This window comes from Pongo pygmaeus, chromosome 9, assembly GCF_028885625.2.
Source record: "Pongo pygmaeus isolate AG05252 chromosome 9, NHGRI_mPonPyg2-v2.0_pri, whole genome shotgun sequence".
NCBI lineage: Eukaryota > Metazoa > Chordata > Mammalia > Primates > Hominidae > Pongo > Pongo pygmaeus.
In genome coordinates, this window is record NC_072382.2 from 136,022,027 (window position 1) to 136,043,995 (window position 21,969).

At 40.5% G+C, this 21,969-nt stretch overlaps 1 protein-coding gene across 3 annotated transcripts in view; it reads right to left on the reverse strand.

The window, feature by feature from the left end:
* Window positions 1-21,969, reverse strand: part of NCAPD3 (non-SMC condensin II complex subunit D3) — a 78,687-nt gene that overhangs the window by 43,276 nt on the left and 13,442 nt on the right. For all 3 annotated transcript variants that reach the window (XM_063671635.1, XM_054441438.2, XM_063671634.1), the window contains 10 exons: window positions 21,274-21,458; window positions 20,323-20,487; window positions 20,155-20,216; window positions 19,875-19,962; window positions 17,637-17,770; window positions 15,940-16,012; window positions 15,097-15,222; window positions 14,705-14,957; window positions 14,205-14,261; window positions 13,883-13,972 (listed from right to left, as the gene is read on the reverse strand). In XM_063671635.1, coding sequence (XP_063527705.1) covers window positions 13,883-13,972; window positions 14,205-14,261; window positions 14,705-14,957; window positions 15,097-15,222; window positions 15,940-16,012; window positions 17,637-17,770; window positions 19,875-19,962; window positions 20,155-20,216; window positions 20,323-20,487; window positions 21,274-21,458 — 1,233 coding nt within the window. The remainder of the gene's footprint in view (window positions 1-13,882; window positions 13,973-14,204; window positions 14,262-14,704; window positions 14,958-15,096; window positions 15,223-15,939; window positions 16,013-17,636; window positions 17,771-19,874; window positions 19,963-20,154; window positions 20,217-20,322; window positions 20,488-21,273; window positions 21,459-21,969) is intronic.

Genomic DNA, 21,969 nt, shown 5'->3' on the forward strand with positions numbered 1-21,969 from the left:
TAAAGATTTGATGAGGTGATATATAACAGCAGCTTTAAAATGTTTGACTTGAAGACTTTTTTCTATGAGACAGGGGTCTCATTCTGTCGCCCAGGGTGGTGTACAGTGGTACAATCATAGCTCACCACAATCTCAAATTCCTGGGCTGAAGTAATCCTCTCTCCTCAGCCTCCCAAGTAGCTAGGAATACAGGCATGAGCCACCATGCTAATTTTTATTTATTTTATTTTTTTGTAGAGACAGGATCTTGCTGTGTTGCTCAGGCTGGTCTCGAACTCCTAGCCTCAAGTGATCCTCCCACCTCAGCCTCCCAAAGCAGTGAAATTATAGGAGTGAGCTACCACGCCCAGCCTTGAGGCTTCTTTATATTCTTAAAAATTACTGAGGACCCCAAAGAGATTATATCTTTTAATACTTAGAATCAGAAATTTAAACGGAGAATTGTAAAAATACTTACCAATTCATTTTAAAATAGCAAGATATGTTACTGTTAGTACTTTTTCATAAAAAATAACTATATTTTCCAAAACAAATAAACAAAAAATAGTGAAAAGGCTGGATGTGGTGGAATGTGCCTATAATCCCAGCTACTGGGGAGACTGAGATCAGAGGATCACCTGAGCCCAGGAGTTCGAGTCCAGCCTGGGCAACACAGCAAGACCCCATTTTAAAAAAAAAGAATGGCATTGTTTTAGAGTTTTGCCAACTTTAAAATGTCTGGCTTAATATAAGCCAGCTTACCTCTCATCTGGCTTATATTAAACAGGATTCTCATCTCTGTTTCTACCTGCAATCTGTTGCAATTTGATAAGTCATGGGACCACTGGAAAACTCCAATATACGTGAGAAAATCAGAGTGTGGAAGGCAAATGAACACTGCATTCATTTTTACTTCAAGGACCCCTGAGGGTTCCCAAAACACACTTTGGGAACTGCTTATATATAAGAAGGCAGCTTAAAAAATAAAAGATGGAAAACAATAGAGAAAAATCAATGAAACTAAAAGTAGGTTCCTTGATAAGATTAACAAAACTAATACACCTTTAGCTAGACTGGCGAAGAAAATAAGAAAGAAAATTGAAATTGCTAAAATCAAGAAAGGAGGGACATTACTATTATTAGCCTTACATAAATAAAAAGGATTACAAAGGAATACTATGAACATTTTATGCCAACAAATTAAGTAGCCTACATAAAATAAACAAATTTTTAGAATGACAAATTTTAGAAAGACACAAACTACAGAAACTGTCTCAAACAGAAATAGAAAATCTGAATATACCTGTAACGAGTAAAGAAACTAAATTAGTGGCTGGGCACGGTGGCTCACGCCTGTAATGCCAGCTCTTTGGGAGGCCGAGGTGGGTGGATCACCTGAGGTCAGGAGTTCAAGACCAGCCTGACCAACATGGTGAAACCCTATCTCTACAAAAAATACAAAAAAATTTGCTGGGCGTGGGGGCAGGTGCCTGTAGTCCCAGCTACTCGGGAGGCTGAGGCAGGAGATCTGCTTGATCCCAGGAGGCGGAGGTTGCAGTGAGCCAAGACTGTGCCAATGCACTCCAGCCTGGACAACAACAGCGAAACTCCATCTCAAAAAAAAAAAAAAAAAGAAAAGAAAAGAAAGAAAAAGAAACTAAATTAGTAATCAGAAATACTTTACACACACACACACGCGCACACACACACACACACACACACAGCTCCCTAAGGACCAGACACTTACTGGAGAATTCTAACAAATGTTAAAGCAAAAATGAACAACAACCCCTCATGAACTCTTTCAAAAAACAGAAAAGAATATACTTTCCAGCTCACCTTAGGTAAGAACTACCCTGATAGCAAAACCCAAACACCTCAAGAAAACAACTGACATAGTTTTGAGTATTTGTCTCCACCCAAACCTCATGTTGAACTGTAACACCCAGTGCTGGAGGTGGGGCCTGGTACGGGTGTTTGGATCACTGGGGCAGATCCCTCACAGCTTGGTGCTGTCTTCAGGACAGCAATACTGAGTGAGTTCTTGTGAGATCTGGTCATTTAAAAGTGTGTGGCACCTTCCCCCTGACTCTCTCTCTTTCTCCTGCTCCCACCATGTGAAACGCCTGTTCCCTTTTGGCCTTCTGCTATGATTCTAAGCTTCCTAAGGCCTCCCCAGAAACAGATGCCAGTGCTATACTTTCTGTACAGCCTGCAGAACCATGAACCAATTAAATCTCTTTTCTGATAAATTACCCAGTCTCACATCTTTTTTTTTTTTTTTTTTTGAGACAGAGTCTCATTCTGCTGCACAGGATGCAGTGCAGTCGCGTGATATTGGCTCACCGCAACCTCTACCTCCCGGGTTCAAGTGATTCTCCTGCCTCAGCCTCCTAAGCAGCTGAGATTACAGGCAGCCGCCACATGCCCAGCTAATTTTTGTATTTTTGGTAGAGATGGGGTTTCACCATGTTGGCCAGGCTGGTCTCGAACTCCTGACCTCAAGTAATCCACCCACCTTGGCCTCCCAAAGTGCTGGGATTACAAGCATGAGCCATCATGCCTGGCCACGTATTTCTTTATAGCAATGCAAGAATGGCTTAATACAACAACAGACCAATGTTCCTTATGAATATGACACCAAAATTCTCAACAAAATACCAGCAAACCAAATCCAGCAAGATACAACCATTCTTGGGATTTATCCCAGGAATGAAATGTCGTCAACCTGTGAAAGATCAACCAATGTAAATTACAGCATGGTAACAGAACAAAGAAAACCACACAATCATCTCAAAATAGATGCAGAGAAAGTATCTGCAAATTCCAACACCTTTCCATGATAAAAACTCAGCAAGCTTGAAATGGAAGAAAACTTCCTCATATTGATGAAAGTCATCCTAAAAACCTCACAGCTAATACCGTACTCAGCAGTGAAGACCAAAAGCTTTCCCCCTAAGTAAAGAAAAAAGACAAAGAAGTCTACTCTTTGACTTCTTTTCAACATCATTCCACAGACTGTAAACCAAAAATAAAATTCTAAGGCTCTCCAACCATCTGAATGGACTTCCTCCTCAGCCAGGGCACTCTAAAATTTAACCTGAAGACTGGTGCAGACCATGACGGGAAGTGGGGTTCAGACATGCCTCATTATACCCTCCAGCATTAACATCAACACAGACTTTAAGTCTGATAAGAAACATTTACAGTCTATTCTCTCTGAAGCCTACTATCTGAAGGCTTCCTCTGCAGTAATGAACTTTAGTCTCCACCATCCTTTATCTTAACCCAGACATTCCTTCCTATTGAACCCAGTTCTTTAGATAAACTCTACCAATTTTCAACAAGAAAAATTTAAAATCTACCTATAAGCTGGAACCCTCCCCACCTTGTCCTGCCTTTTGGGACCAAACCAGTGTATCTATTAAATGTATTTGATTGATGTCTGATGCCTCCCTAAAGTGTATAAAACCAAGCTGCACCCAACCACCTTGGGCACATGTTCTCAGGACCTCCTGAGGGCTGTGTCACGGGCCATGGTCACTCACATTTGGCTCAGAATAAATGTCTTCAAACATTTTACAGAGCTTGACTCTTTTTGTCAACAAATAGGTAAGAAAAAGAAATGAAAGATATCCAGATCGGAGAGGAAGAAGTAGAACTACCTCTATTTATAGATGACTTGTTCTTATATCAAGAAAATCCTAAGGAATCCACAAAACAATCATTAGAGCTCGTAATGAGTTTGGCAAGGTTGCAGGACAGAAGATCAATTATCAAAAATAATTTGTAAAAACTAGCAATGAACAATTCAGAAATGAAATTAAGAGAGCAATTTAATTTGCAATACTATTGAAAAGAATAAAAACACTTAGGACAAAATTGAAAGAGCAACAATTGTTCACTGAAAACTACAAAACATCACTGAAACAAATTAAAGACCTAAAGCAATAAAAAGACATCTGGTGTTCATGGATTAGAGGAATTAACAAATGAACATGGCAACACTCCCCAAACTGATGTACAGATCAATCCCTATCAAAATCCAAGATGGCTTTTTTTTTTCTTGCAGAAATTGGCAATTGATCTTAAAATTCATATGGAAATACAAGGGACCCAGAATAGCCAAACTAATTTTAAAAAAGAACAAAGGGACAGAAGGAGAACTCATACTTCCTGATTTAAAACTGACTATCAGCGGGGAGGAGCCAAGATGGCCGAATAGGAACAGCTCCGGTCTACAGCTCCCAGCGTGAGCGACGCAGAAGACGGGTGATTTCTGCATTTCCATCTGAGGTACTGGGTTCATCTCACTAGGGAGTGCCAGACAGTGGGCATGGGTCAGTGGGTGCGCGCACCGTGCACGAGCCGAAGAAGGGCGAGGCATTGCCTCACTCGGGAAGCGCAAGGGGTCTGGGAGTTCCCTTTCCTAGTCAAAGAAAGGGGTGACAGACGGCACCTGGAAAATCGGGTCACTCCCACCCGAATACTGCTCTTTTCGGAAGGGCTTAAAAAACGGCGCACCAGGAGATTATATCCCGCACCTGGCTCAGAGGGTCCTACACCCACGGAGTCTCGCTGATTGCTAGCACAGCAGTCTGAGATCAAACTGCAAGGCGGCAGCGAGGCTTGGGGAGGGGCACCCGCCATTGCCCAGGCTTGCTTAGGTAAACAAAGCAGCCGGGAAGCTCGAACTGGGTGGAGCCCACCACAGCTCAAGGAGGCCTGCCTGCCTCTGTAGGCTCCACCTCTGGGGGCAGGGCACAGACAAAAAGACAGCAGTAACCTCTGCAGACTAAATGTCCCTGTCTGACAGCTTTGAAGAGAGCAGTGGTTCTCCCAGCACGCAGCTGGAGATCTGAGAAAGGGCAGACTGCCTCCTCAAGTGGGTCCCTGACCACTGACCCCCGAGCAGCCTAACTGGGAGGCACCACCCCCAGCAGGGGCAGGCTGACACCTCACACGGCCGGGTACTCCAACAGACCTGCAGCTGAGGGTCCTGTCTGTTAGAAAGAAAACTAACAAACAGAAAGGACATCCACACCAAAAACTCATCTGTACATCACCATCATGTACAGATGTGCTGGTGCACTGCACCCACTAACTTGTCATCTAGCATTAGGTATATCTAAAGACCAAAAGTAGATAAAACCACAAAGATGGGGAAAAAACAGAGCAGAAAAACTGGAAACTCTAAAAAGCAGAGCGCCTCTCCTCCTCCAAAGGAACGCAGTCCCTCACCAGCAACGGAACAAAGCTGGACGGAGAATGACTTTGACGAGCTGAGAGAAGAAGGCTTCAGACAATCAAATTACTCCGAGCAACGGGAGGATATTCAAATCAAAGGCAAAGAAGTTGAAAACTTTGAAAAAAATTTAGAAGAATGTATAACTAGAATAACCAATACAGAGAAGTGCTTAAAGGAGCTGATGGAGCTGAAAACCAAGGCTTGAGAACTACATGAAGAATGCAGAAGCCTCAGGAGCCGACACAGTCAACTGGAAGAAAGGGTATCAGTGATGGAAGATGAAATGAATGAAATGAAGCGAGAAGGGAAGTTTAGAGAAAAAAGAATAAAAAGAAACGAGCAAAGCCTCCAAGAAACGGGACTATGTGAAAAGACCAAATCTACGTCTGATTGGGGTACCTGAAAGTGACGGGGAGAATGGAACCAAGTTGGAAAACACTCTGCAGGATATTATCCAGAACTTCCCCAATCTAGCAAGGCAGGCCAACATTCAGATTCAGGAAATACAGAGAACGCCACAAAGATACTCCTCGAGAAGAGCAACTCCAAGACACATAATTGTCAGATTCACCAAAGTTGAAATGAAGGAAAGAATGTTAAGGGCAGCCAAAGAGAAAGGTCGGGTTACCCTCAAAGGGAAGCCCATCAGACTAACAGCGGATCTCTCAGCAGAAACTCTACAAGCCAGAAGAGAGTGGGGGCCAATATTCAACATTCTTAAAGAAAAGAATTTTCAACCCAGAATTTCATATCCAGCCAAACTAAGCTTCATAAGTGAAGGAGAAATAAAATCCTTTAGAGACAAGCAAATGCTGAGAGATTTTGTCACTACCAGGCCTGCCCTAAAAGAGCTCCTGAAGGAAGCACTAAACATGGAAAGGAACAACCGGTACCAGCCGCTGCAAAATCATGCCAAAATGTAGAGACCATCGAGACTAAGAAGAGACTGCATCAACTAACGAGCAAAATAACCAGCTAACATCATAATGACAGGATAAAATTCACACATAACAATATTAACTTTAAATGTAAATGGACTAAATGCTCCAATTAAAAGACACAGACTGGCAAATTGGATAAAGAGTCAAGACCCATCAGTGTGCTGTATTCAGGAAACCCATCTCACGTGCAGAGACACACATAGGCTCAAAATAAAAGGATGGAGGAAGATCTACCAAGCAAATGGAAAGCAAAAAAAAGGCAGGGGTTGCAATCCTAGTCTCTGATAAAACAGACTTTAAACCATCAAAGATCAAAAGAGACAAAGAAGGACACTACATAATGGTAAAGGGATCAATTCAACAAGAAGAGCTAACTATCCTAAATATATATGTACCCAATACAGGAGCACCCAGATTCACAAAGCAAGTCCTGAGTGACCTACAAAGAGACTTAGACTCCCACACATTAATAATGGGAGACTTTAACACCCCACTGTCAACATTAGACAGATCAACGAGACAGAAAGTCAACAAGGATACCCAGGAATTGAACTCAGCTCTGCACCAAGCGGACCTAATAGACATCTACAGAACTCTCCAACCCAAATAAACAGAATACACATTTTTTTCAGCACCACACCACACCTATTCCAAAATTGACCACATACTTGGAAGTAAAGCTCTCCTCAGCAAATGTAAAAGAACAGAAATTATAACAAACTGTCTCTCAGACCACAGTGCAATCAAGCTAGAACTCAGGATTAAGAATCTCACTCAAAACCACTCAACTACATGGAAACTGAACAACCTGCTCCTGAATAACTACTGGGTACATAACGAAATGAAGGCAGAAATAAAGATGTTCTTTGAAACCAACGAGAACCAAGACACAACATACCAGAATCTCTGGGATGCATTCAAAGCAGTGTGTAGAGGGAAATTTATAGAACTAAATGCCCACAAGAGAAAGCAGGAAAGATCGAAAATTGACACCCTAACATCACAATTAAAAGAACTAGAAAAGCAAGAGCAAACACATTCAAAAGCTAGCAGAAGGCAAGAAATAACTAAAATCAGAGCAGAACTGAAGGAAATAGAGACACAAAAAACCCTTCAAAAAATTAATGAATCCAGGAACTGGTTTTTTGAAAGAATCAACAAAATTGATAGACCACTAGCAAGACTAATAAAGAAAAAGAGAGAGAAGAATCAAATAGATGCAATAAAAAATGATAAAGGGGATATCACCACAGATCCCACAGAAATACAAACTACCATCAGAGAATACTACAAACACCTCTACGCAAATAAACTAGAAAATCTAAAAGAAATGGATAAATTCCTCAACACATACACCCTCCCAAGACTAAACCAGGAAGAAGTTGAATCTCTGAATAGACCAATAACAGGAGCTGAAATTGTGGCAATAATCAATAGCTTACCAACCAAAAAGAGTCCAGGACCAGATGGATTCACAGCCGAATTCTACCAGAGGTACAAGGAGGAACTGGTACCATTCCTTCTGAAACTATTCCAATCAATAGAAAAAGAGGGAATCCTCCCTAACTCATTTTATGAGGCCAGCATCATCCTGATACCAAAGCCTGGCAGAGACACAACCAAAAAAGAGAATTTTAGACCAATATCCTTGATGAACATTGATGCAAAAATCCTCAATAAAATACTTGCAAACCAAATCCAGCAGCACATCAAAAAGCTTATCCACCATGATCAAGTGGGCTTCATCCCTGGGATGCAAGGCTGGTTCAATATACGCAAATCAATAAATGTAATCCAGCATATAAACAGAACCAAAGACAAAAACCACATGATTATCTCAATAGATGCAGAAAAGGCCTTTGACAAAATTCAACAACCCTTCATGCTAAAAACTCTCAATAAATTAGGTATCGATGGGACGTATCTCAAAATAATAAGAGCTATCTATGACAAACCCACAGCCAATATCATACTGAATGGGCAAAAACTGGAAGCATTCCCTTTGAAAACTGGCACAAGACAGGGATGCCCTCTCTCACCACTCCTATTCAACATAGTGTTGGAAGTTCTGGCCAGGGCAATTAGGCAGGAGAAGGAAATAATGGGTATTCAATTAGGAAAAGAGGAAGTCAAATTGTCCCTGTTTGCAGACGACATGATTGTATATCTAGAAAACCCCACTGTCTCAGCCCAAAATCTCCTTAAGCTGATAAGCAACTTCAGCAAAGTCTCAGGATACAAAATCAATGTACAAAAATCACAAGCATTCTTATACACCAACAACAGACAAACAGAGAGCCAAATCATGAGTGAACTCCCATTCACAACTGCTTCAAAGAGAATAAAATACCTAGGAATCCAACTTACAAGGGAGGTGAAGGACCTCTTCAAGGAGAACTACAAACCACTGCTCAAGGAAATAAAAGAGGATACAAACAAATGGAAGAACATCCCATGCTCATGGGTAGGAAGAATCAATATCGTGAAAATGGCCATACTGCCCCAGGTAATTTATAGATTCAATGTCATCCCCATCAAGCTACCAATGACTTTCTTCACAGAATTGGAAAAAACTACTTTAAAGTTCATATGGAACCAAAAAAGAGCCCGCATCGCCAAGTCAATCCTAAGCCAAAAGAACAAAGCCGGAGGCATCACGCTACCTGACTTCAAACTATACTACAAGGCTACAGTAACCAAAACAGCATGGTACTGGTACCAAAACAGGGATATAGATCAATGGAACAGAACAGAGCCCTCAGAAATAACGCCGCATATCTACAACTATCTGATCTTTGACAAACCTGAGAAAAACAAGCAATGGGGAAAGGATTCCCTATTTAATAAATGGTGCTGGGAAAACTGGCTAGCCATATGTAGAAAGCTGAAACTGGATCCCTTCCTTACACCTTATACAAAAATTAATTCAAGATGGATTAAAGACTTAAACGTTAGACCTAAAACCATAAATACCCTAGAAGAAAACCTAGGCATTACCATTCAGGACATAGGCATGGGCAAGGACTTCATGTCTAAAACACCAAAAGCAATGGCAACAAAAGCTAAAATTGACAAATGAGATCTAATTAAACTAAAGAGCTTCTGCACAGCAAAACTACCATCAGAGTGAACAGGCAACCTACAAAATGGGAGAAAATTTTCACAACCTACTCATCTGACAAAGGGCTAATATCCAGAATCTACAATGAACTCAAACAAATTTATAAGAAAAAAACAAACAACCCCATCAAAAAGTGGGCAAAGGATATGAACAGACACTTCTCAAAAGAAGACATTTATGCAGCCAAAAGACACACGAAAAAATGCTCATCATCACTGGCCATCAGAGAAATGCAAATCAAAACCACAATGAGATACCATCTCACACCAGTTAGAATGGCAATCATTAAAAAGTCAGGAAACAACAGGTGCTGGAGAGGATGTGGAGAAATAGGAACACTTTTACACTGTTGGTGGGACTGTAAACTAGTTCAACCATTGTGGAAGTCAGTGTGGCGATTCCTCAGCGATCTAGAACTAGAAATACCATTTGACCCAGCCATCCCATTACTGGGTATATACCCAAAGGACTATAAATCATGCTGCTATAAAGACACATGCACACGTATGTTTATTGCGGCACTATTCACAATAGCAAAGACTTGGAACCAACCCAAATGTCCAACAATGATAGACTGGATTAAGAAAATGTGGCACATATACACCATGGAATACTATGCAGCCATAAAAAACGATGAGTTCATGTCCTTTGTAGGGACATGGATGAAATTGGAAATCATCATTCTCAGTAAACTATCGCAAGAACAAAAAACCAAACATCGCATATTCTCACTCATAGGTGGGAACTGAACAATGAGAACACATGGACACAGGAAGGGGAACATCACACTCTGGGGACTGTTGTGGGATGGGGGGAGGGGGGAGGGATAGCATTGGAAGATATACCTAATGCTAGATGACAAGTTAGTGGGTGCAGTGCACCAGCATGGCACATGTATACATATGTAACTAACCTGCACATTGCACACATGTACCCTAAAACCTAAAGTATAATAATAATAAATTAAAAAAAAAAACTGACTATCACAGGACACTATGTTAATGCCAAAATATGACTCTGACATAAAAATTATTTCTGGGAAGACAGTTAAAGCAGACAATTAAAAAGCAGCAGCAAACAGAGAAAAAGCTCTGTCTATCCTTTCCCTTTTCTTCCTATGGGCAGTATATAAATTCTCCTTTACACACGGGGTCTCTAGACTCTTATCAGCCCAGAGCAATTCACAAAACTCACTCCATTATTTTCCTCCCACATACAGGCAGTCCCTGACTTAGGATTTTCTGATTTTGCAATAATGTGACAGCAATGCACATTCAAACCATACTTTGAGTTTTGAATTCTGCTCACTTCCCAGCTAGTGACGTGCAGGATGATACACTCTCACGATGCTGGGCAGCGAGAGTAGCTCCCATCAAAAGGGGACAACAGAGAGTCTCCAGTGTACTGTGCTGCCAGCATTTTTTGGATATGGTGTTTTGTGTTATGCAAGTAGAGTTCTAAGCCCTGAGTTACTTTGCATTGAGATCTCTCCCACATAACACGCACTAGACACGTTAATAAACTTGTTTATCTTGTTACAGGGATCCATCCCGAGGAAGAACTCATGAGGACTGAAGAAAAAGTTACTTCCCCTCTCCTACGCTAGAACACAACAGCAATCAACACAATGTGGTACACAAAGACAGACATATAGATTAATGAAATAAAATTCCATTAATATAGAATATAGAGCACACAAATAAGCTCATGAGCTTATTATACAAGGCAGTCAAGTGATTTTTTTACAAGGGTGCCAAGACACTCACAGGTGAAGGAAGAGGCTGAAAGCAACAGTGCTATGTCAACTGGATAGGCACATGCAAAGGAGTGAAGCTGGACCCCCCATATCACACCATATGCAAAATTTAACTGAAAATTGATCAAAGACCTAAATGTGAGAGCTAAAACTATAAAACCCTTAGAAGAAAACACGGAAGTCAATCTTTGTGACTTTGGATTACACAACGATTTCTTAGCTATGTGATACCAAAAGCACGAGTAAAAAAAGAAAAAGATAAATTGGACTTCATCAAAATTAAAATGTTTTGTGCCTCATAGAATACCATTTGAAAAGACAACCCACAGAATGGGACAAGTCTTTAAAAATCATATATCTGATAAGGTATATATATAAAAATAACTCTTTCAACTCAAAAATAAAAGATAACCCAATTAAAAAATGGGCAAAGAGCTTGAATAGACATTTCTCCAAAGAAAACGTATTTATATGGCCAATAAGCTTATGAAAATTTACTCAACATCATTAGCCATTAGGGAAATGTAAATAAAAACCACAAGCAGATACCACCTCATACCCAGAAAGATGGCTAAAATAAAAAAGACAGACATGGCAAGTGTTGGCAGGAATGCAGAGAAATGGGATTATCATATGTTGCTAGCAGGATTGTAAAATGGTGTGGCCACTTTGAAAAAGTTTGGTGGTTTCTCAAAATGTTGAATATAGAGTTACCATATGACCCAGCAGTTCTACTCCTCGGTATACACTCAAAGGGAATGAAACCACACATCTATACAAAAACTCATACAAGAAACTTATAGCAGCATTAGTCACAATAGCCAAAAAGTGAAAACGACCCAAATGTTCATCAACTGATGAACAGATAAACAAAATGTGGTGTATCCTTATAATTGACTATTACTCAGCACAAAAAGGAATGAAGTACTGATAGATGCTATAACATGAATGAGCCTTGAAAACATGCTATAGGTGAAAGAAGTCAGACACAAAAGACAACATAGTACATGACTGCATTTATGTGGCATGTCCAGAACAGACAATCTTTTTTTTTCTTTTTTTTTTTTTTTGACAGAGTCTCACTCTGTCGCCAGGCTGGAGTGCAGTGGCGCAATCTTGGCTCACTGCAACCCCTCCTGGGTTCAAGCGATTCTCCTGCCTCAGCCTCCTGCGTAGCTGGGACTACAGGCGTGTGCCACCATGCCCAGCTAATTTTTTGTATTTTAGTGGAGACGGAGTTTCACCATGTTGGCCAGGATGGTCTCGATCTCCTGACCTCGTGATCCTCCCGTCTCGGCCTCCAAATGTGCCAGGATTACCGGCGTGAGCCACCGCGCCTGGCCCAGAACAGGCAATTTTATAAGGAAAGAAAATTAGTGGTTGCCAGTGGTAGGAGGAAGGGGCATGGGGAGTGATTGCTAATGTCTATGGGGTTTATTTTTCAGCTGATGAAATGTTCTGGAATTAGTCTGTACAATCTTGTGACTATACTAAAACAACTAAATTATACACTTTAAATGGTGAATTTTATGGTGTGTGAACTCTACCTTAATTAAAAAAAAGCAAAGAGAGCAAAGTGCGTGGCATCTAAGTGACTATACAAAATTTTTAAAGTACTATTAATGCCAACAATATACGTCCTTTCAGCTTATGAACAAAACACTGGAAACATGGGCTCTTTGCGTCTCCGAACTTTCACAATTTTTAAGCATCATTAAATCACCTCAACTTGATACTGCTTGAAAAAGTCTGTGCCACAGTAAACCCATAACCTGTTTAGACGAAGTCTGGAGCCAACACAAACATTCAGCATTTTTCCAGAGTACATTTTCCTACAACATTTAGAAAACCTGTTTATTATAAATGCAGTTATTGTTCTGGATTTGAGTAATACATGCTAATACCTAGCCTCCCGAACCTAATTTCAGGCTGACCTTCTAGGCTGAATAATAAAAGCAGTAATGTAATCATCCTCAGGGCGCTTTCTGTGCGTCTCGGCACCTATCTCAGTGTTCCGCATACGTGTGTGTGTACAAGTGTATATATGAGAACACTTCTGTGCACAAGCACCTGTCTCTCCACTGCTCCTTAAGAGATGGAGCTCTGTCTCACAGACTTGTGCATCTCCAATTTCTGGAACGCATTGGGAAGGACCAGATCAAGGTTTATTGAATAAATTAATAAACCCAATTATGTAATTAATCCTCTATGTACATGCTCTTTCTCTCTCTTATCTGTGTCTCTCTCTTTAAATCACTTTCCTAAATGTTGTTTCTACAGACTTTCCCAACAGTCGTCTGGGAAAGATGGGAGGGTGTTACAACTGGAAAACGACAGGCATACCCTAGATCATGCAGCTATTTAGTAACTAAGTTGGTACAAAAAAGCAGACTGCCCTACAGTGTTATTTTCATTTTTTTATTTTTTAAACAGACTGTCGCCCAGGCTGGAGTACAGTGGTATGATCACAGCTCACTGTAGCCTGGAACTCCTGGGCTCAAGCCATCCTCCCACCTCAGCCTCCTGAGTAGCTGGGACCACAGGCGCACACCACCATGCCCAGCTAATTTTTATATATTTTTTCAAGAGATGGGGTCTTGCTGTGTTGCCCAGGGTGGTCTTGAACTCCTGGGCTCAAGTGATCCACTGGCCTCAGCCTCCCAAAGTGCTGGGATTAGGGGATTACAGGCATGAGTCACCACACCCAGCCAGCTGTTTCAACTCTTAGGGGTGAATAAATCAGAAAAAAAAAAAAAAATCCAAGGTTTTAGACTCTACTTACGGTTATCTGAAATCCAGCAGCATTACCTATCTGACAGTGATAAAATCTGACATACCTCCAGATCCAACTGTTTCACCACTGCTGTCCATGTTGATCTCCCCTGAGGGTTCGGAACGGTTAGATGTCTGCCTTTGGTAGGAAAAAGCTTTAAAAAAAAAAATTACAGTCCTTAAGCTAAAAATGTGTTACACTTTTAATAACATTAGCAGGGCACGTTACTCATTTAAGTTATTATTACTGAAATGAATTTCAACTTCTCTGATGAAAAAAGTACAATGTTAAAGCAGGTAAATAAGGAGGTAAGAAAAACATTTTAAATATTCCACAAATTTTTAAAAGATAATCATTCAATATTTGAAAATGTATTGATCCATTACCTGATGAATTTCTCAGTAAGGTACCAGGGTGACTCTCTATTACTGAAAATGTAGGACCTAAAAACAAGAAGAAAGATAAGAAGGAAGAAGTCAGTATCATAAACTGAGTAAATATTCAGAGGAATCAAAATCAAGATAATTAGGCTCAAAGACAAGGCAGACAGATTCTAAATTGCTGACAACTGATAACGTTCTCCTTGGGTATGCACTGAAACGGAGATTCGTCCTAATAAGACCAATGCAAAGCAACAGTAAAGGTAGCCACCAATGTCACCTCTCAGACATGAATACCTGAAATCCTTTCAAAAGGCCTTGCAAATGTATCAGGCTTGCCTATTTAAAAAGTTATTTGGCAACAAAATATACTAAAAATGGTTTTGAGAGTAAAAATAGATCATACCATACCTATTACTTTTGCCACAGAAAAGAACGATTCCCTTGAAGTCTGTTTCTCAATGAGCACAAGACCGGTTTCCTGTCCCAACAGTCGCCATACTCACTGTTAATCAGGAGCTCCAGGATACTCTCCGACGCATTGGTAACAGTCAACTCCAGACAGTGTGCAAAGCTGGACAGTGCCTTGCTGCGGACAGTAGGCGCCTTGTCTAAGCAACGATCAAACATAATTTCCTGCACCAGGAACTTATGCTTTAAGAACTTCTGATGCTCCAAGGAGAGGGTGTTATCCACCTCTCTTTCAGGCAGTTCTAACAGAGCTAAGACAACATCAAGAGTAAAAACCCGATGTGGGATCTGGTAAAGCAAGATCATAAGAATTGCCATCAGATAGGAGTAAGAACCAAAGAACCCTCCTCATTCAGACCTAGAAAAAAAGACCCTTTTAAAAAGAGTTTAAAAAGGACCCAAGGTTTTATGCAGAGCTATCTCCTACCTTGGAACTTCGGGAGTATTTGTAAAGCCAGGCAATGAACATAGCGTATTCCCCACAAGGAAGTTTACTGAGCAGCTGGACTAGGGACTGGGCTGCAAAAGTACGATACTCTGATTTATCTACCACCTGAAAAGCAAAAACAGAAGTTGACCAACCAACATCCACCCGCAGGATGGCTGAAACATATTTTGTAATACAAGTTGAAAATCAGTGAGTACAACTAGTGCAATGACCTTTAAATGTTAGGTAAATGACTAATAAATATTAGGTTTTAGAACCCTTGAAAACTAATCTAAAGGAAATCTATAAACCATCTCTCCAGAAAAATGCACATACAAATTTAGTATACAATTTCAGAGAGTTTTTAGATCCCCAGGTTTCATAAGGTTCAAATTAAGAATCATTTGTCTAAATGGTTATAAAAATGTAAGAGATCATCATGGAAATTTGAACACTGGATATTTGATAATATTAAGGAATTACTGTGAAAGGATATGATGGAATTTGCTTCAAAACACAATCCAGTATACACATGTTGGGGGATGTGGGGCAGGGTTTAAGTGACACAAAACTGTGGAAGTCGGTGATGGGTATGTGGTGCTTCACCATCCTATTTTCCCTGTTTCTGTGTGTATGATCAACATTTTTCCAAAATAAAGTTTTTTTGTTTTTTATAGAACACTTTTGTCTAGCGGACCATCTAGTGAACATTAAATAAAACCACTTTAAGTAATAATGCAGAATCATTCCCAAGAACAAATACACACACATACACACACATACACATTTATCTTCACACGTGATATACTTCCATGTTATTAATATTACTAAGGCAAACGGTACCTTGGCACAGATGTGCTGTAGTAAGATACGGACGACTGGGAATATACTCTCCTTTAATTCATCCACAAGGGCGCTTTGTAAAAGAAAAACACATCCACTGCTCACAATACAGTCAGTGACTGTCCTCAAAAACCACTACTCCTATATTTAGAAATCCTAGTTATTAAAACACTCTACCCTCACGCTGTAAGAGTGGTTTCAGTAGAATGAAGAGTGAAGACATAAAATGTCATTGTAGAAAACTGTTAAGTAGTTCCCGTGCAGTTTCGAGAGCTGCTGCAGAGGAGCTAAGTCATCAGGTAAGAACAAAAATGTCATCTTCATACAATTCTTTTGACTACTTACTAAATTTCATATTAAGATGTAAAATATATCCTTTGGGGATAAATACAAAAATTGACTAAGACACAGTACCACCTCATGGTAGCTCAGTGAAATGCATTAGTAACATTACTTCTCCAAACTTTAACCCAATAAATTTCTTTTTTTTTTTTTTGGAGATGGAGTTTTGCTCTTGTCGCTCAGGCTGGAGCGCAATGGTGTGATCTCGGCTCACTGCAACTTCCCCCACTGGGTTCAAGAGTTTCTCCTGCCTCAGCCTGCTGAGTAGCTGGGATTACAGGTGCCCGCCACCACGCCTAGTTTCTGTATTTTTTAGTAGAGACAGGGTTTCACCACGTTGGCCAGGCTGGTCTTCAACTCCTGACCCCAGGTGATCTGCCCGCCTCGGCCTCCCAAAGTGCTGGGATTACAGGCATGAGCCACCGCGCCCGGCCTCAAGAAGAAACTTCTACAATGCCCAGACTTGATCCATTTTTAGTGATGTTTATCTGTAACATTACATGAAGACTATTGCAACTGGCATATGAGAAACTCTCATGGAAAAAACAAAATGATAGTGTTTTCACTTAAAACATTTTAGTTACTTAATGTTTTAAAAAGTCCTTAGTGAGAGACATTTGCTCAGTCACAAGATGACGTCATCCATGCCCCATGTCTCCAACTACACTGCATACTGTGCACACCTAAGGGGTGCACACACTTGCACATACATACCATGTCTCGGCACCACCTCCAAGCTGCGTGCCAAAAATCAGTGAAGGAGGGAAGGAAAAGCCAACGACGCAGCAAACGTGTCCTTGCCAATGAAGCTAAGGCATGAGAGTTTTTAAGTGAAGCTGAGTGACCCATGAGAGGAAAAGTAGTCTAACAATGATTGCTACGGAGGTAAAAAGCAACGCAATCCTTTCCTTCAAGTCATTTCTATAGAGGGAAAGGAATAGAAAAGTGCAAAGAAACAAGAAGAAAGTGGCAAAGAACAAAAGCAAAGAGCTGCAAAGTAGAGAGCAACAGAAAAGGGAAAGAGGTGGACTGGCTGCAACGAAGCAGACAAGGGAAAGGAGGAGAGGCCACCATCCTCTCTCTGAGGCTGACCCACAGATTGAGCGCAAACAAGCTGGAGGCTGGCGCTGGCCCGTGCTCTGCAGATTGCTATCTCCTTAACAGCGCCCCAGCTGGGAGCCTACCAACAGAGACCCAGACACATAAAGCACATTAGCTATGAAGTGCTTGGTTTTCACCCCCAAAACCACCATCAGGCCAGAAATTTTAACTCTCCATGTATCAGAAATCTTAGCGCAGGGCCCAGAGTACTGAGGCAGACTGACAGGTGAAAATTCACGATTTGTGTGCTTCACCTGATAAACTGGACCGCCTGGTTTCTACAGTTGATGACTTGGGAGGTAACAGCAAGGGGGGTACGACGGGATCCTTCACCAACTTCTAACATTAATATTACACTGAGCATTTGATGGAAAACACAACTGATAACCTAGAAGAGAAAAGAAAATTCAATTTAAGATCGGATAGAGAACGCAAGGGTCTCAGACATAGTGATGCAGACTGTAGTAACCATTTCAAGCCACGTGAAGTAGGTCAGGTTGGCGTAACTGCTGGCTGAACACTAGGGATATATTTCTTAAACAATGAGCAGGTATACAATAAATGCACAATGTAAACAGTGTGAAAGAACGGCTGACAGATAATATGTCTGATAAAAACAATACCTAGTTTCTCTCCCCACCCTTTGCATATCATAACCCAGAATTTAGGACAAATAGGGAATTAACTGTCATTTACAAATGGCAAAGAATGCTACTAATGTTCCCTTATTTAAAAGGGGAAAGAATGATACTTTACACCTGCTTTTTGCCTCCAGTTTACAAAGCACTTTCCAACATATTATCTCATATAACATAGTCACTAATTAATTTATTCATCCAATAAATAAAACATTTACTGAAACCCAAGTAAGTGGTAGGTATTGCATCAAGCACTTTCATCTACATAGCTAGATTTTACTACATATAGAAAATATACACTTAATTTTAAACCTTACAACAATTCCATGATGTAAGCAGGACATGTATAATTTCCACTTCACAGATAATTAAAAAAAGCTCCAAAGGTGAGCTGTCCAAGATCAAATAATCAAAGATCAGGCTAAAAACCAACATTGCCTGACATCAATACTTTCACAATTAAAAAAAAAATACCGGCCAGGTGCGGTGGCTCACGCCTGTAATTCCAGCACTTTGGGAAACCGAGGAGGGTGGATCACCAGGTCAAGAGATCAAGACCATCCTGGCCAACATGGTGAAACCCCGTCTCTAAAAATACAAAAATTAGCCGGGCATGGTGGCGCGCACCTGTAGTCCCAGCCACTAGGGGTGCTGAGGCAGGAGAATCGCTTGAACCCGGGAGGCCGAGGTTGCAGTGAGCCGAGATCGTGCCACTGCATTCCAGCCTGGCGACAGAGCAAGACTGCGTCTCAAAAAAAAAACAAAACCATATTTAGAGACAGAGTAGACCTAAAGGGATGAATTTTCCCATCTGTTATTGTTTAAAATATTTAAAAGGGCACGCAAATTAAAAACATTACCATAAATGTTATCACATTCATATTTCAAGCACACAGAAGTGATAAAGATATAAAACTTATAAAATACCGAATGTTTCTAAACAACAGGCATTGTGCTCCGCATGTGGCGTGCTGGACTTCATTTAATCCAGTGACAAATTGATAAGGAAGGTAGACTTTGGTCCTTTTTGTCCACAAGTGAAATTTAACGCTTTAGCAAGGGTGAATGACTCATTCAAGGACCCATAGCTAGTAAGTGGTGGAGTCAGAATCCAAACACAGATGTGCGGAACCCCAAGTATCCCCAAAAATATCTTAACCACGTTACTGCCTCTGCAAGTGAACGCATCGCAGATACCAAAAGCCACATGACCTTGATCCAACACATTTTTTGCAAAATCTTATTGTTTTATTTAAGACATCTAAGTTTAGTAACACCATAATGCACAACTAACTCTAACTCCAAAGTTTATAGTAGTGATAATGTTCAGGTAACTTAGAGGCAAAACCCAGTCATCTATGCTAACCACGGATGACAACCTACAAAATTTCTGTAGAACATCAACAAAAATAATACAACTACTAATAGAAATACCGAAGCACACATGAATTGCCAAGGGAAACTTGAAAATTCTCTGACTATTCTACTTTTTAAAATGATTTGGGAAATATTTCTATAGAAGTAACTGTTCAGCAGCTTATCTGTTCCTACAGAAGTAACTGTTCAGCAGTTTATCTGTTCCTCCTATTTTATTCACAGCAGAACCATTTTTTCTAACTGGAGCCTAACAATAATTTGCTGCAGCCACCAAGTATTCTGATATAAAGTTGGCAATAAAGAACAGAGAGCAAATAGAAATAGTGACATTTTTTATTATGCAAATAATATAAGGTCATGAAAATGAGCTAGTAAATTGAAATGGCATTATATCAAATGCTTTTAATATATTTCCATCATATAGTTCGTGTGCCTTCGATTCAACTAGTAACCAAATTAGGTTCTCATCTCCTTTACCTTATCTCCTTCTCCATGAATGGGAGAGCACAGCAAATACAATCCATAATAAGCCAGTTCTGGTATGTATTTTGCTTGGTTAAGGTCTCTAAAAAAAAAAGACAAAATATTAGTTAATGGATATGATTTTACTTGGAATATTTCTTAGTCCCATAAGCCATGTTTAAATGAATAAATTCTACCTGTGTGCCAATCAGGATAAAATGGCATTTCCATTTCTGCTGGAGCAAACATTAGTACACTATACTTAATTGTAGCACTGGAAGGTTTAATGGCTCACCTGGCTTGTGTAACATGACATTCATGAAGAACTGGCTCAAAATTAGTTAATGAAACAAAGACCTAGAAAACAGATATGAAGAAAAGGCCTGATTTTCCTGCTCATTAAGTATTAGCCAGAGTCTACATCCTCTGAAGTTGCCCCAAGGTCCCTGGAATTGTCACTCACCTCTATGCAGTTCTGCACGCACTGTGGCTTTTCTTTCAAGGAAAACTTTGGTAGGAGCCTCAAAAAATTCTTTAAAAGGTGGAAGACGGCATTTCGAATCTGAGAAAGGTCCCGGGCAGAAAAACAAATGTTCTCATCTTCTTGTTCCTCTATAATTTCATCCATCTAGAGTATGAAGAAATGTACAGGTGACTGTAATAAATGCCAAACACTTCGTCCCATGGTTTTCAATTTACCCAAAGCAAGTCCAGATAAACTCCAGGCAGGAGCTGGCGTTGAGGTGATATGACTTTGACCAGGTTGCATGACTGTTCTAGGTCTCCTTGGCCACAACAGTCAATCACTGGACTAGATGACTGCTACAGTAGTTTCTAGTTTTGTGTCAACGAGGAACCCCTTTTTTCAGAATTTTTGCTGTCTATGAACTTCTATCATTCCACGGTGTCACACAAGGAAATGGAATTAGGCTGGGTGTTGTGGCTCACGCCTGTAACCCCAGCGGGAGGCCAAGGTGAGTGGATCACTGGAGGCTAGGAGATCGAGACCAGCCTGGCCAACATGGTGAAACCCCATGTCTACAAAAAAATGCAAAAATTGGCTGGGTGTGGTGGCACATGCCTGTAGCCCCAGCTACTCGGAAGGCTGCAGCAGGAGAATCACTTGAACCCATGAGGCGGAGGTTGCAGTGAGCTGAGACTGCACCACTGCACTCCAACCTGGGTGACACAGCAAGACTCTGTCTCAAAAAGAAAAAGAAAAAAGAAAGAAAGTAAGCAAGAAAGAAAAACTATAGGAAGCCCAAGAGACAAAGCAGTATTGGATAGCTTATGACGGTTTAGGACCGTTTGCCTATAATCATGATGCCTGAAACCATGTTTAGTATAAAGTCAATCCTTAAATAAAGCAAATCGTGTGTTGGTATATATGTTTTATACTCAACTTACTTCTTACCTCAATATCTTCTTTCCTGGGTGGCTTTCCCCTTTTTCTATGCCTCCCAGGATTAGCCTGAGAGTTCTTAGGCTGTTCTTTCTTTCTTTTCCGATTCAAGTTAGATTCCTGGGGCCAGCTCTTCTTTAGAGTCTGAATGCATTTGTCAAACATCACTGGGTGGAATACTTGATTGGCTACACTGCCTATTCATGAGGAATAAAGAGTAAGCAGGTTAGATTTAATTGTCTTGAAATATGTCTATAACATCAGATGAAAAGTTACAAAGCAAAACACAGGCTTTTCATGACTGTGAATAACAATGAACCTGTAGCAAGAGTACCGTTTCCATCATCAGCCTTAGTAGAGGAGACAGCGCTGCATCAGAGATGAATAACAAGATTTCCAAATCTGGCCAGGACAGAGGAACTGGCTTTACATTTGTTAATGACTAGAAAACTGGGCAAAAATTTATAAAGTAACTATTTTAAGACACTGGGCACCAAGCAGCATAAGAAGGGCAATCCCTGAAAAAAGGGAAACAAAGAGGTAAACCCTCAAGTTGCCCCAGTATTGTATGCAGAGGGAATTTCTGGACAACAGCAGAGAAATGGTAAAACCACACAAATTATAATGGTCTTACTATGTTGAAAAAGCAGAGCCAGAAAGACAGGGTAGATGGAATTTATAGAACAGAAGAACCTACACAGAAAAAGA